The following is a 14058-nucleotide window of genomic DNA, read 5'->3' as shown; positions in this document are numbered from 1 at the left end:
CCTAAGGGCCTATTAATGATCTGTGACCAAATTAACTTGAGTTGAATTCACATTAATTATTTGAGTTCTATGTAAGATAATAATATAATATAAGCAGAATAGTATAAAGTAATAAACATAATGAACTAATTTAAATAAAAGCTTTGACGTACTATAGATATGTTAATAACTAAATATTTTAATACCCTTTAGTTAAGATCATTGTTTTCACGTCAAATGAAATGTAATGTGCATTTGATTGCTCAATAATAATAGTAATATTTGTTTTAAAAGATCACCAGTTGCTTCCTGTTTCTGTTGGAACCGCGCGCGCACCCGGACTGTATGGAGTGAGAGCGCGAGGCAGCGGGGAAACATCACGTGGTGACATATCTCTACCACTGACGTCATCGTCCACATCTCCAGGCAACCCCTCCATCAGCACTGATCAGCACTCGCGTCACCGTACGACCGAGCCTCGCGGTTGCTCGGCAACAGTGACTTGCGCTCGAGCCCGGCCTTGCCTTGCACCCAGCTCGGAGCTCTGACGCGGGTGTGACGTTAATAAGGTGGGTATCAATTTGTTATGGTGGCGGGGGGAGGAGGAGGAGGAGTTCCCCCTGTGAGTGCCGAGGCTCTGCTCTGCATTCCGGCGGAGCGCACAGATACACACGGTCGCAGCCGAGTCCCGGGCTGAGAAACTTATTGTATGAACTCACAACTCAAAATAAGACGGGAAGAAAAAAGTTGCTCCGCGCGTATTTTCTACAGTTTTTCCTCCCTACTGTCGTTGTTGTTTCTTCCCTCTTCTTGTGGAATGGTTTACATTTTTTCTGGGAACTTTGAGAGAAGGTGGTTTATGTCCGATTCTTAAGGTAAGACGAGACTCCTCTCTCCAAAATACCTACTTTTTACTACCTCAGAGGCAATAAACCGTTTCTGTAATTTTCTTGCACAACCAAAAGTGCTTTCGTTTTTAGTTAAGCTGATTTGTCTTTTACTTTCTATTTAACATGAACAAAAGTGACCTTGATTTTTTAATCAAATGAATTCTATATGATTAACACATTAGGAGAAGTTATCCGTTTTTGATCCTTTTTTTTTTTTAAACTCGAAAAAGTGTATGTTTAAAAAAATATTTTTGGAGGATAACACTGTGAAGAACATTTTGATTGAACCTTACTCAGTCCACTCCAGTGAGACTTTCTCCCACTGACATCATTTGTTATACAAGCAAGTTTTCACCCTGCTGCATGTGATGTAGAGCCCTGCCTTTGGTGCACACTGGTGCACACCAGTACATCTACCTATCACAAAATAAGAATGTAATGCAATTATATAAATTATATCTGAATATGCAGTGAAATTAAAGCAAGTGTTTTTGCAGGTATTAACCCAAACCTATCCCAACGCAGTAACTCCAGACTGTTGATGCACCATGGTGATCCTGACAGAGAGCAGCCAGGGGGCTCAGTCCAGCTCGGCCCAGGGAAGACCCCTGCAGGTCGGCTTCTACGAGATCATCCGCACACTGGGGAAGGGAAACTTTGCCGTGGTGAAACTGGCCAGACATAAAGTCACCAAGACACAGGTCAGCATCTCTGCTATAATTCTGTGGCTGCTTTTTAAAGATGCATAACCTTTCAAATTATTGTTTTTTGACATTTACAATTTATCTTTTTTTTCAGGTGGCCATTAAAATCATTGATAAGACCAGATTGAACCCCTCCAACCTGGAGAAAATATACAGAGAGGTGCAGATAATGAAGCTGCTTAACCACCCTCATATCATCAAACTCTACCAGGTGTGTATAATTGTTCATGTTTGTGCAGTGTTATTCTATGCATGGCTGCAGCAGTAGTTGTTCAACCTGTATTACATCCTCAATGGTGAAGCTTGGTTGTGTGACGGCCCCAAGTGCAGAGAGCCAGTCTGAACACACGCATGCATCTGGGAGGGAAAATGCAATGGTGTGGAGAGCTTTGCAAAATAGGGGGACATTGATTTCCCTCAGTTACAGTGTGGTTGTTATCATTGATATGTGGATGCGGCCGTGCCAAATAAGGAGAATTTGTTAACCAAGTGATATTGTACCGGCTCACTGCAAGACTTTGGTAGAAGAGATTGTAGTGATAGCGCTTCTGGTTGAAGCTTCGTCCACAGGTCTGGACATCGAGGCCAATTACCAGCCGTTAAAGCCTGGTGCAAAGTGTCAGTACCTCACATGAACCCAATTAGCTTTACTGCAAATTCAATTGAAGACTTAGTGGAAATAATTGACTATTTCTCCTCGGATGGCCTTTCTGGTGTTCTGGCTCGTGTCTGGCAAGAAAAGGCAAAAACATACAATGCCCTTTCTCTTTTCTTTATTTGGACTCATTCTGCCCTTTTAAGCTCTGTGCTGTTCTGCTATATGAGATTAGACCTACTTAATGTCTGATTTTAAGAAGCTAAGCAGTATTTACTGTGAAATCATGTCTCAAATCAAACAAGCTCCTGTCGAGACGGAGACATTTGTCCATAAATCTATATCAGAAATGTAAATAATTTACAAAAATCACCTTGTTAACTGTTAACCGAGAAAAGGATATACCGATAATTGCATTAGATTGGATTATGATCAGGTCAAGGTAAAGGTGGCTCTCAAGTCTAACATGGATGACCTCTGTTTGTATCCTGCTTGTGATGCATCCTCTTTTATCTGCGTGCCCGTTGTCTGAGGTGATGCGAGTCAGATGGTTGGTACTCGATGAAGGGGAGGAGGTGGTCTGAGACCTTTTGGCTGATAAATCAGCTGCTGCTTCTCTAACCGGTCTCATGAGAGTAACATTTCGTTTCCCCTCTCTAGTCGAGGATCATTTAAGCCTCTCCCTTTCTCTTTGTCTCCTCTGTTTGACCTTGTGTAAATGGCACATTCCTCTTATCCCCTTGAACAACACCCCACTACTGTGCGGCAGTACAACCTCTGCTGATCTCAAACACAAAAAAAATCCATCCCTGTATTATCTGTAACTGCTTTTTCCTATTCAGGGGATGGCTCGAGCCAATCCCGTCACACTGGAGGAGCTGCCAGATAATCACTAAAGCGGCAATAATGTAGTCCCCTAATTGATTAGTCAATTGACAGAAAAAGAATGACCACGTTTTTGATAATCCATGGCGGAAATAATATGGAATTATCAATTATATCAGACTGAATTATGAGCAATATTTATCAAATGCTGCACAAAACCTGTCAAATATGTGCATGTGATGGAATAAGGAGACCAATGTTTTAGGTTAGAATATTTTGCAGCTTAAACAACCTTAAAGCTACTTTATGGAAAACAAAATGGAAAATATGAACGTTAAGGAGGTAATCTTCCTTCTGGGATAGCTTGAGGGTGCTTGACGTGCCGTGCCTGCTCTTCAGTGCTGACGTCAGCAGCACCTCAAGGTGACAGAGCCCCGGAGAGCTGCCCTATCGGACGGACAAAGACTGCCCCCCCCCCCCCCGCTTTGAGGAGCGGTGGATTGAATCCTCCTTCTCTTGGTTTTCTAAAGGGGCTGGTGGATGAAAAAGATTAAGCTGGAGTATTCAGTTTACTTTTGTGACATTTGATTCACAGCAGCTTTTCCCAGAAAGGGCTTTGTCTTCTGAAAAAAAAAAAATGTCTTTGTATTGCAACCTTTCTGCTCAGCTGCCCTGTTCCTGAGGGCTCTCCTGGGGAATGGGAGCTTTTTATGAGCTCAAGGAATGAATTGGGAATTGCGTCTTTCCGGCCTACATAGTGCAAAGAGTGTATTGAGTGATTGCACTCATGGTGTTTCTGATACACTAGACCAGCGTTGTAAAACTCAATTTCATTGCGAGCCACATTAGCATTATGGTTGCACTCAAAGGGCCAGTTGTAACTATATAAATATACATATAAATATAAAATATATATATAAAATAATGTATTATATTACATTATTGCCTCTGAATTGGATTATTATCGGATAGGGTAATAACTAACTACGTTTGAAAGCAGAAGTCCAGGGCAAATAATTGCAAGTCTCTTCGGTGAGCATGTCACAAAACGAGATGCATTGTGGGACATGTAGTTTATGGGCAACCTGCTTCTGTAAAGCGGCATGTAACTGTATAATAAACTTATTATATTCTTTGCAAGCTCTTGCGGGCCACATAAAATGAAGTCGCGGGCCGGATTTGGCCCCCGGGCCTTGAGTTTGACACCCCTGCACTAGATGTACACGTGAATACTGCCCCATGTGAATTTGTCTCTCAGTTTCCTGGAATTAAAGAGATAGGGGGAGTAGAGTTGACAATACAACACTAGGACGGTTGCCAACGAGTGTCAGCCTCAGGAAGAACATCTCTATGCGAAAGATATGCATTTTACACATTTCCCTTTTGGGTGTGTTTTTAACAGTAATTGATACAGGGAATAATGAGACGAGGAATTTGGTGGTTAGAACATTCGTATGCCAAGAGATGCCTGGAGCGGGCTAAACAGATGAATTTGGAACTGGTTTTACACTGTGTCATAGCCAGCTGCCAATGGCATAGTCAGTTAAAACTCTGTCTTGTTTCCTTTTGCTTAGGTCATGGAGACCAAAGACATGCTGTACATTGTGACAGAGTATGCGAAGAATGGAGAAATGTTTGGTGAGTTCAGCTTTCAATTTTTTTTATATTTTACTTTTAAAATGAATATTGGCCAAATATGTTCTCCAATAGATAAAATAATATACATTTTCAAGTCAGAAACTTGGCATTGAATTCAAATATCCTCTCTCCCTACAGACCACCTGAAGACAAATGGCCGCATGAGTGAAGATGAGGCGCGAAAGAAGTTTTGGCAGATTCTTACAGCTGTGGACTATTGCCATCAACACCACATTGTTCACCGTGACCTTAAAACCGAGAACCTGCTGCTGGATGCCAACATGAACATCAAAATAGCCGGTAGGTCTAATGGTTTGTGACTTTGATTAGAAGGGTTAATTTGTTTTTATTAGAAAGCATGTTTTGAATCTAATATTATCTTTTCATACCCCTGTCTGTCTCATGTGTGGGAAACTATATATTAAGGCTCATTATGATCTGGTATTTCGACAATGATAAGGACATGACACTGACAAATACACTGAAAGGCATCATCAATTTCAGCGCAATGAGCTCCTCATGTTGGAAACAGAGAAAACTGAGAAGTTTGAATAATGACAGTTTTGTGTATCTCTTTCTGTGTCTTACAGACTTTGGATTCGGAAACTTCTATAATGCAGGGGAGCCCCTGGCTACATGGTGTGGCAGCCCGCCTTATGCTGCCCCTGAAGTGTTTGAAGGGAAAGAGTATGAGGGGCCTCAGCTGGACATATGGGTAAGCTGATAGAAGTAATATATAGACAGCATTATTAATTCCAGCATTTTTTTTCCCTTCATATGCTTAAGTTCTCCCTTTTGCTATTTTCTACACAGAGCCTTGGTGTGGTGCTTTATGTTCTGGTCTGCGGCTCGCTTCCATTTGATGGACCCAGCCTTCCTGCACTGAGACAGAGAGTCACTGAGGGACGATTCAGAATCCCTTTCTTCATGTCTCAAGGTATAACGGCAACACAATCATAAAAAATACTGTCTAATCTTCCAAGAATTGTGAATCCAAGACTCATTCCTTGTTTTCCGTCCTCCAGACTGTGAAAACCTGATCCGTAAGATGCTGGTGGTGGACCCGTCCCGAAGGATCACCATGGCCCAGATCAAGCAGCACCGCTGGATGCTGGCAGACCCCACAGCCGCCCACCAGACCCTCAGCCACTCCCTGACAGAGTACAACTCCAACCTGGGGGACTACAGTGAACCAGTGCTGGGCATCATGAACACACTGGGCATCGACCGCCAAAAAACTATTGAGGTGAATTCAAGATTCAATTGTTACTATGTCGTCTCCAAAGAGATTTTACTCAACAAGGGCAGCAAGCTCGAACACAGACGTTGCTTTAACTCTAACAATAAAGATGAGAAGAGCTAAAGTAAGCTGTAAAGAGAGAAAGTGACAGATACAAGCTGGCATTAAGAGCCACAGAAGGATAACGGCAACACCACTAATCTGCTGTCTGTCCTTTTCCACAGTCTCTGCAGAGCAGCAGCTACAACCACTTTTCTGCTATCTACTACCTGCTGCTTGAGAGAGTAAGAGAGCACCGCAGCCAGCAGCTGAGCCGCCAGCAGACCTGGAGCCAGAGACCCAGGAGCACCTCCGACTCCCCCGGCCCAGAGGTGAGCACTCCAGCAATTTGATTGTCATACAACGTCAGATTAGAGAGGCTGGCAAAAAGGATAGTGTACAGATCAAAAGTGCACTCTCTATGACTTGTCTATCTCCTGTAGCCCTCCATTTCATTGTGATGTAACCTGCCACTTTATACTTGGATTCTAAAACGTTGTGTGCCTTGTGCTTGTTTCTAGGCGATCATGGAGTCAGCTGACAGCTTTACATCTACAGCATTTTCCATTCCTGCCCAAAGCACTGCTCCAGTGTACCCGGAGATGGAGTATGACCAAGCTGGATTGTTTCAGGTAAAAATGGATTACATTTGACAGCCTTCTACTGTCGGCAGCTCAGTGTTACGAGAGTTTGCCATTATCTTCTACTAACGGTCCCTCTCTTTGTGTTTCAGCGTGTGGTGTTTCCAGTGGAGGCCAGCCTAAACCGACTGCTCTGGAACCGCTCCATTTCCCCCAACAGCCTGCTGGAGACCAGCATCAGTGAAGAGGTGCGACCCAGAGACCTGGAGGAGGAGGAGGCAACACAAACCTTTACACCTTTGCTCCCTCCCAGCACAACTTCCCGCAGACACACACTGGCTGAGGTGTCGGCCCGTTTCCACCAGTGCAACCCTCCATGTAAGTATGTTATACATAAACCATTAGTTTGAAAGGCTTCACTATACAGCACATTTTGATGCCCACTGTTGCATATCCAACGTTTTAATTGTTTTGCCTGTTGTGTTTCTGTAGGCATTGTGGTCTGTCCTTCCGATGGTGCCTCTTCTGACGGCTGTCTGAAGTCCTCGTCTAGTCAAGCCCACACTTTGCAGGATGCTATGGGTGGGATGTCAACACTTCTGGCCTGTCGTGCTGAAAGCGGAGCCCTGCTGCCTGCTGAGACCCACCTGACCCTCTCCTCCCACCTCCTGCCCCAGGCCCAGGGCAGCCTGCCCGCTGTCAGCTTCCAGGAGGGTCGCCGAGCCTCTGACACCTCCCTCTCACAAGGTACAGTGCATTCATCCACTCTGATTCATCCTCTTTTTTTTTAATAATTTGTCACTTTATGCGATCAAAGGAGCATTTTCAATAATTTCCATTGTCTTTTCACAGGCCTCAAAGCTTTCCGGCAGCAGCTGAGGAAAAACACACGCACCAAAGGGCTTCTGGGATTAAATAAGATCAAAGGTCTGACGAGGCAAGTCATTCCTCCCCCCTCCTGTAACCGCGGCAGCCGAGGGTCTCTGGGTCCGGCGCTCTCTGAACACCGCAGCATGCTGGAGGAGGTGCTGCACCAGCAAAGGTGAGAAACGTGAGCAATATTACTCAAGAGCACACTGTTGATGTTGATGTCTGAGGTGGCCAATCAGGTCAGACTTTACAGCCCTGATGTTAATAGTCTGATCTTCTGTCTTTATTTTTCAGGATGCTACAGATCCAGATCCAACCTCAGCCTCTGGTCCAAGCTGCTCCGATCGCATCTACCCAGAATCCCCTGCTGTTTCTCGCCCGGCAGCCGTCACCCTCTCCTCCACCCACTACAGTGTTTGCTTCCTCGTCCATCTTTGACACCCCTACCCCCTCCGCCCTGCCTCCTCAGCAAACGTCAGTGGGTTTACAGCACAGTCCGTGGAAACAGAGCTTGGAGACTTCCTCCTCCGGCTGCTCCTCATCATCCTCCTCAGACTGCTACGCCTCTTCTCTGTCCCCCGTGGCCTCCGCTGCTTACCTCTTTGAGGCTCGTCTGCACATCAGCCAGCAAACCGCCCCTCCCTCCCACATCGGCCTCCAACAGCTGCCCCAGTCGACAACACAAGGCACCTTCCCCATCATGTCCAAGCCAGAGGCGTGGAGCACGGACTCGGCCTCCAGCACAGACCCGGACCAGCAGGACTCGTGTCTGTCCACACAGCAGCAGCTCAGTAGCTGTGTGATGGTGAAGTAAAACGATCACGACCAGAAATGTTTTTCTTTGTGGAAGATAAAGATTTGGAGCCGTAAAAAGAAAAAAAGCAGAAGTGAGGAAGAAGAACAAAAGCAGATGCAAGCGACACATGAACACTTTATTTAACAACATGCGGTACACATGGGAGAATGTGTATGCTGGGTATACTTTAATAGCATATAAGCTAAAGGCTAAGCAATAATCAGACTCTGGACAAGGCGCTAAACCCGTATCAGAGAGCAAGAGAAGCAATAATAGACTGAAAGGCAGCGCCCTGATGATAGTGTCACTTGAATGAAATGGAGTTGACGGTAGCTGATAAAGTTGCGTCTCCCGTGCTTTGATGCTGTTTTTCTGAGACGTGACCTCTGTTGAAAACAGGAAGGCTCCCTCTTTCTTCTTGTTTATAGACACTTTTGTGTCATTTCCTGTTCTCTATGTTTTTCAATTGACTGGACAGAAGACCAAAATGATTTTCTTTCCACTTTGTTCGCCTTTCTAAAGAGACATCTCTCTGTAGCAATTAACATGCAGTATAGTGTCCAAAGCTTCATTGAAGGAGTTCATTTGTATTGAAACTGTGATTTGTTTTTCTTCTGTGCAAGATAATTATAGTTACGCAAATGCTGCTTTTACCTCAAGCCGCAAAAGACTGCTACATCCTCATCAGCCAAAACTGAAGGACGATGGTGTCTCACTGATTGAGTAAAGCACAACAGGTACATTCCTTCAGCTTGGTGGCACCCTACACATGTGGATACACTGATCCGTATTCCTTTGTTTGATAAACACCTTCCCGTTAGATGCTTTTACTACCTCCACAGGCAACAAATTAGAAACCTGTAAAAAGAATTCCCGAAGAAAATGGTGTCAATCCCAGTATATCAGAGGAAACAACATTTTCAAATGCACAGAACAAAGACTGTGGGAAATGTGCAATATTTCACATTGAAATACCAAGGAAGCATAAGGCTTTATATAGGATGGTCAAATGTACATTTGCCTGAGGTGTTTGTGTTCTTATTTGTAATGTATCTCTTTGCTGTGCTAGCTAGCTGTCTAGAACAGGTACTATTTATGTGACATAATAACATGTTACTGTAGAAATTGAGAGAAAAGACTCAAGACATTTCAAAATGTTGTTTCTTCTCACAGCATGCTTGTAGTTCTTTAACTGAAAGGAAGAATTTGGGTTTTACCAAAGAGCAAACAGCACAAGAGATGGGTGATCTATCAGATACACTACTGACTACTCACTTTGAATGCTGTCTCAAAATGTAGCAAGGTGGTTAGCAAACATATTTCACATGATCTCCTTAGCTGTTGCCATGGGAACACTCTGGCTACCACCAAATCCCGAAGCTACAAGTGCTACCTATACCCATAGCTTACCATGGTGGTATTCATTTTTGTACTTTTCTAGAATAGAAAAAAAAGTCAGGATATAGCAATACTATGTTGTGCTGGAAGCTGAACTTCACACAGTTTAAGGCTGAACGAGATGTGTAATATTATAAGCTTATTAAGCCCTCTCATATCTGTGAAACAACTTGTAGAAGAGCAGTGTTTTTGCAAACCAAGTTCTGCTTTGGAAAAAGTGTTGATGTTTCTATAGAACAACTTTGGTTTATTGCCCTCACTACAAACACTTGTGCCTTTGAACAAGCTCCTGATCTGAGGTCTTCATCTCCGATCGTTACATTAAAGAAAGAAGCTTAATGGCCCTTTTGAGACCTTCTCGGACCTCTCTCTCTCTTCTTCTGTATCGGACCTTTGAACTTGCTGTGTAAATAGAAGCGAAAATTGCACTTTATTTATATTTTATTTCTCATTATGAAAACAATTCTTCACAAACTATTGAAACGCTAAGACTCTTGATGCAGTTCTCTTTTTTGATAAAAAAAAATAAGATTCTATTTCCTGGTTTGTAACTTGATCGTGTGAGCATGTGTGTGTGAGCGTGTGTGTGTGTGTGTGTGTGTGTGTGTGTGTGTGTGTGTGTGTGTGTGTGTGTGTGTGTGTGTGTGTGTGTGTGTGTGTGTGTGTGTGTGTGTGTGTGTGTGTGTGTGTGTGTGTGAGAGTGAGTGAGGAGGAGAGAGAAAGGAGAGAGAATGTCAGTTCAAGATAGATTGTGTATTTATGTGGCTATTTATTTAAATAAAGTTCCCTTCCTAAACTGTCTGTTGTCTTGATGTTTTTCAATTACTTATATAATATCTACGGTCAACATGTCGGTCGATATTTCATTATGATAAAGAAATATGAAGGAAACCACTAAAGCAAAGCAAGATAAGATAAGATGTACTTTATGGATCCCAAATTGGGAAATGTTTTTGTGACAGAAGCTAAAAAACAAGGCATTGCACATAATTAGAAATGAAAAAGAGTAGAAAATGAACAACTATAAAATATAAACATTTCAAAAATCAAAATAAAACAGGACTTGACTGTAACTATTTGACAATTAAAACACTATTGAAGGGCCAATTTACAGCTAACACAAAATAAAAGTAGGATATTATTTACATTAAGTGAGCAAAGAATGCCATACTAAATTAGATATAAATGTAGAATTAACCTTTTCTATTTTGACATGTTGTATTTAATTCTCACATGTGATTATCGTAGGCATTGTAGGCACAGCCTTATGCAAATCTAGATTTCTCGCACATACTGAATGAGCATGTGACAAACAAAACCTTTTGCATCCTTAAATCTAATGATAGATATGCAATACCTCTTAATACCTGTCTATAATACTAATAATCATCCTTAACATCCTTAACAACCGCTAATAATAATTCTGGTGGGATAAAAACATTGTGTATTCCTAAATACTGTTTTATCTTTATAATATTTTGATAGCAACTTGATTAAGTCTCCCTACTCCAGGGTTATTACAGGAGCAGAATAACCAGTGCGTTTTCCGGACTAAAGACTTCTAATGACGCCTCACCCTCTTCCACCAACTGATGACGAGGCTCTCTGATGATGCACTCGCTGGCACCCTATGATTATCTTGTGATGCAGAGTGATGATGCATTGCACCCCCATGGCCCTACTGCTGGCCGCTTATTCATCAAACTGAGAATGGACAGGTGTCTGACGTCTAACAGGAAAGGCCATGTGAGAATGGAGTGACGCAACAGCAAAAGGAGAAGGCAGACCATCCAAGTGAGCTCTGCTGCTCTACTCTGGCTGCGTGCTCGTTATCTCCACTTAGTCAAAAGAAAGAAAATGAACTCAGATTGAACTCCTGTAGGAGAACTGCATTTTCCAGACTTAATGATTTGTTGCTTGTTTCATGTACATATTTACACTGTCTGACACATACATGTTCACACCTATTTATACATGTAACGAATACTGTGACATTTGGCATATGACCCTTGAGGAGTTGCTTGTGGGAATGAGCGTAAAAGGAATGCCATGCATTTAAAAAAACAGACGTCACAAACGCATCATGTCATCAGCTGATGCCTGCTGCAGACGTGAACCTTGCATGAGCTATTAAGCTTTTCGTAACGAGCTACAGCACACTGTGACCATCTGACTTGTTAATGCATGTTCTTTTTCACAATCAGAATCAGAAACAGGTTTAGAGCCAAGTAGGTTAACACGTACGAGGAATTTGCCTTGGTGTAAACGGTGCCCACATAAACACAGTTAGAGTAGAACATTTCAACTATTATGCGTTAAGATATAGAAACTTATTTAATAATAATGGGTTTAATTTATAAAGCACTTCCTATTTGACTTCAAATCCAGAAGTGCTACAAGCAGTGAGCATGAACACTATAAAAACAGTACACAACACGGTAGAATGAATAAAAAGCAATACAAAACAAACAAAAATAAAATAAAATAAAAGGGTGGTAATAAATAAAAAGGTCTAGGGAAAGGCTCTATTGAACAGATGGGTTTTGAGGCCTTTTTTAAACGTTTCCACGGTCTTTGGTGCTCTGTGGTCGGGGAGAGCGTTCCACAGACTTGGAGCAGCCGAGCAGATTGCCCGGTCTCCCATAGTACGGAGCTTGATCCTGTGGAGTCTGAGGAGGTTGGAGTTGCTGGAGCGGGTGGTCCGCAAGGAGGTATGGGGGGTGAGGAGTTCCTTGAGGTAGGGAGGGGCAGTTCCATGGGTACACTGGTGGGTGAGAACGGAGACCTTGAATTCGATCCTCAGTTCCACGGGGAGCCAGTGTAGTGATTTAAAGGGGACCTATCATGCAAAATGCACTTTTGTACGTCTTTTATACATGAATATGTGTCCCCGGTGTGTCAGGGAACTCACCAAGTGTCAGAAAACACAACCCTCCCTCTTTTCCTCCATACCCAAATCTCTAAAAACGGGGCTTTAACTTATCTGATACAGACTGATACAGATTTGAAATTGTTCTGACGTCAGAAACGGGGTGCTCCGCCTATATGGGCAACTCTCCACCTATCAGGGGAATGTGGGGTTGCGTAGCATGGTAACAGCATGGTAACAGCATGGTAACTGCATGGAAACAGCATGGTAACATGACGCTCGTGCCTCGCACCCCTCCTTTGTAGGGGGCGTGGTCAGCTGCAGCTCATTTGCCACAGAATCAGCCCTTGTGAAGACAGGGCTGGAATAGAGCAAATAGAGCGAAATGAGGCATGGCTAAAATGCATGATCGCCAGAAGCAAAATGCTAACGTTATGCTATAAACGAACTACAGCCAAGTACAGCAGGGTCGCACGACTTCAACTTCACGCCAACTTAAGATCGATATTCAAAAATACAGATTGTACAAGTTGAAGCGTTTGTTTTAACAGTTTGCAAGAGCGCAGGTACTTGCTTTCAAGCACAACAGGGGCATACAAACTTAGCGGGAGTGTTTACGTGTTCGGCGTAATGACGTACAACTTCCTCGACAACTTCTGTAGTCCTATAGTGGTGCAGTGACGAGTCCTAAAACCCGGAAGTGAGTTAGCGTTTTACCACTACCGGTTCCCATGTCTCAGAATCAATGGGATTCCTCCATAGGATTTAGGAAAATAGCTCGAAATAAGGTCTGTGGTTGACACACATTGAAGAGACGGATCACGTTTTGTTCTACAACATTAAATACATCAGCATTGACCCCACTGGTGGTTTTTGAAGAGTTTACGTGTCTGAAAAGCGATGGTTGTTAACAAGTGGCTGAATAGGACTACAGAAGTTGTCGAGGACGTTGTACGTCATTACGCCGAACACGTAAACACTCCCGCTAAGTTTGTTTGCCCCTGTTTTAGGACTTGTTCCTGCACCACTCCATTATGCCACATCGTAAGACTATTTACAGTGTGAAACCAATTAAGAGCTGTGACTGAAAAGTCTTTATAATGCATATAAGTAACTGTGTTGTGACTGTCAGAGGCTGCAGAAAAACATAAATAAATATACATTAACACATGATGTACTGATATTGTCATACTTGGAGAAATCCTGTTTATGTATTATCCAGTATACTTCCTCTTCATCTCAAGCCTTACTGAACTGTCCTTGTCCTTGTTTTTGAACAACAGAGGAGGCCTTTGGCACATTGTATTAGTTACATCAGGCTTAGGAGACACAACTAGTTGTGTGTTTTTTTCTTGAGATGGGTGCTCAACAAGAAAAATAATTATATCAGCTTCATCCACACTAAATACACTTCTACCAATTGGTAAGAGAAGAAAATCCAATCCAGAAAGTGGAATTTACAAAGCATTTGGGGATTTTGACAAGAGTATTACGCACAGAAATGTTACTTCGATGGACCTTTCTCACCCTCTGTACTCCCCAGCACACTCATCATCACATGCACACACACACGTACAGAAAGTAAAAAGAATCCAAGGTTCCACGCAAAGAACGCTCGCCATAAAACATTCAGA

The 14058-nt window shown here is 42.9% G+C and overlaps 1 protein-coding gene across 1 annotated transcript; it reads left to right on the top strand.

Annotated features, from left to right (window-relative positions):
• The first annotated feature begins 589 nt into the window (after positions 1–589).
• sik1 (salt-inducible kinase 1) lies at positions 590–10356 on the top strand. The gene is made up of 14 exons (XM_079662902.1): positions 590–854; positions 1367–1570; positions 1668–1784; positions 4568–4631; positions 4770–4931; positions 5222–5346; positions 5445–5568; positions 5657–5877; positions 6096–6242; positions 6432–6542; positions 6644–6869; positions 6984–7238; positions 7344–7533; positions 7656–10356. The coding sequence occupies exons 2-14, from the start codon at positions 1418–1420 to the stop codon at positions 8173–8175; spliced, it is 2415 nt and encodes an 804-aa protein (XP_079519028.1). The 5' UTR covers positions 590–854; positions 1367–1417; the 3' UTR covers positions 8176–10356.
• Positions 10357–14058: the final 3702 nt, after the last annotated feature.

The sequence above is a fragment of the Notothenia rossii genome (genome assembly GCF_949606895.1).
Source record: "Notothenia rossii genome assembly, chromosome: 2".
NCBI lineage: Eukaryota > Metazoa > Chordata > Actinopteri > Perciformes > Nototheniidae > Notothenia > Notothenia rossii.
Note: the sequence above shows the minus strand (reverse complement) of the source record. Positions and strands in the feature narration are given on the sequence as shown.

Coding starts and splice junctions, on each gene's coding strand:
- sik1 (XM_079662902.1), top strand. CDS start 1,418: ATGGTGATCCTGACAGAGAGCAGCCAGGGGGCTCAGTCCAGCTCGGCC. Junction 1,785..4,567: donor ATATCATCAAACTCTACCAG/GTGTGTATAATT, acceptor CCTTTTGCTTAG/GTCATGGAGACCAAAGACAT. Junction 4,932..5,221: donor CATGAACATCAAAATAGCCG/GTAGGTCTAATG, acceptor TGTGTCTTACAG/ACTTTGGATTCGGAAACTTC.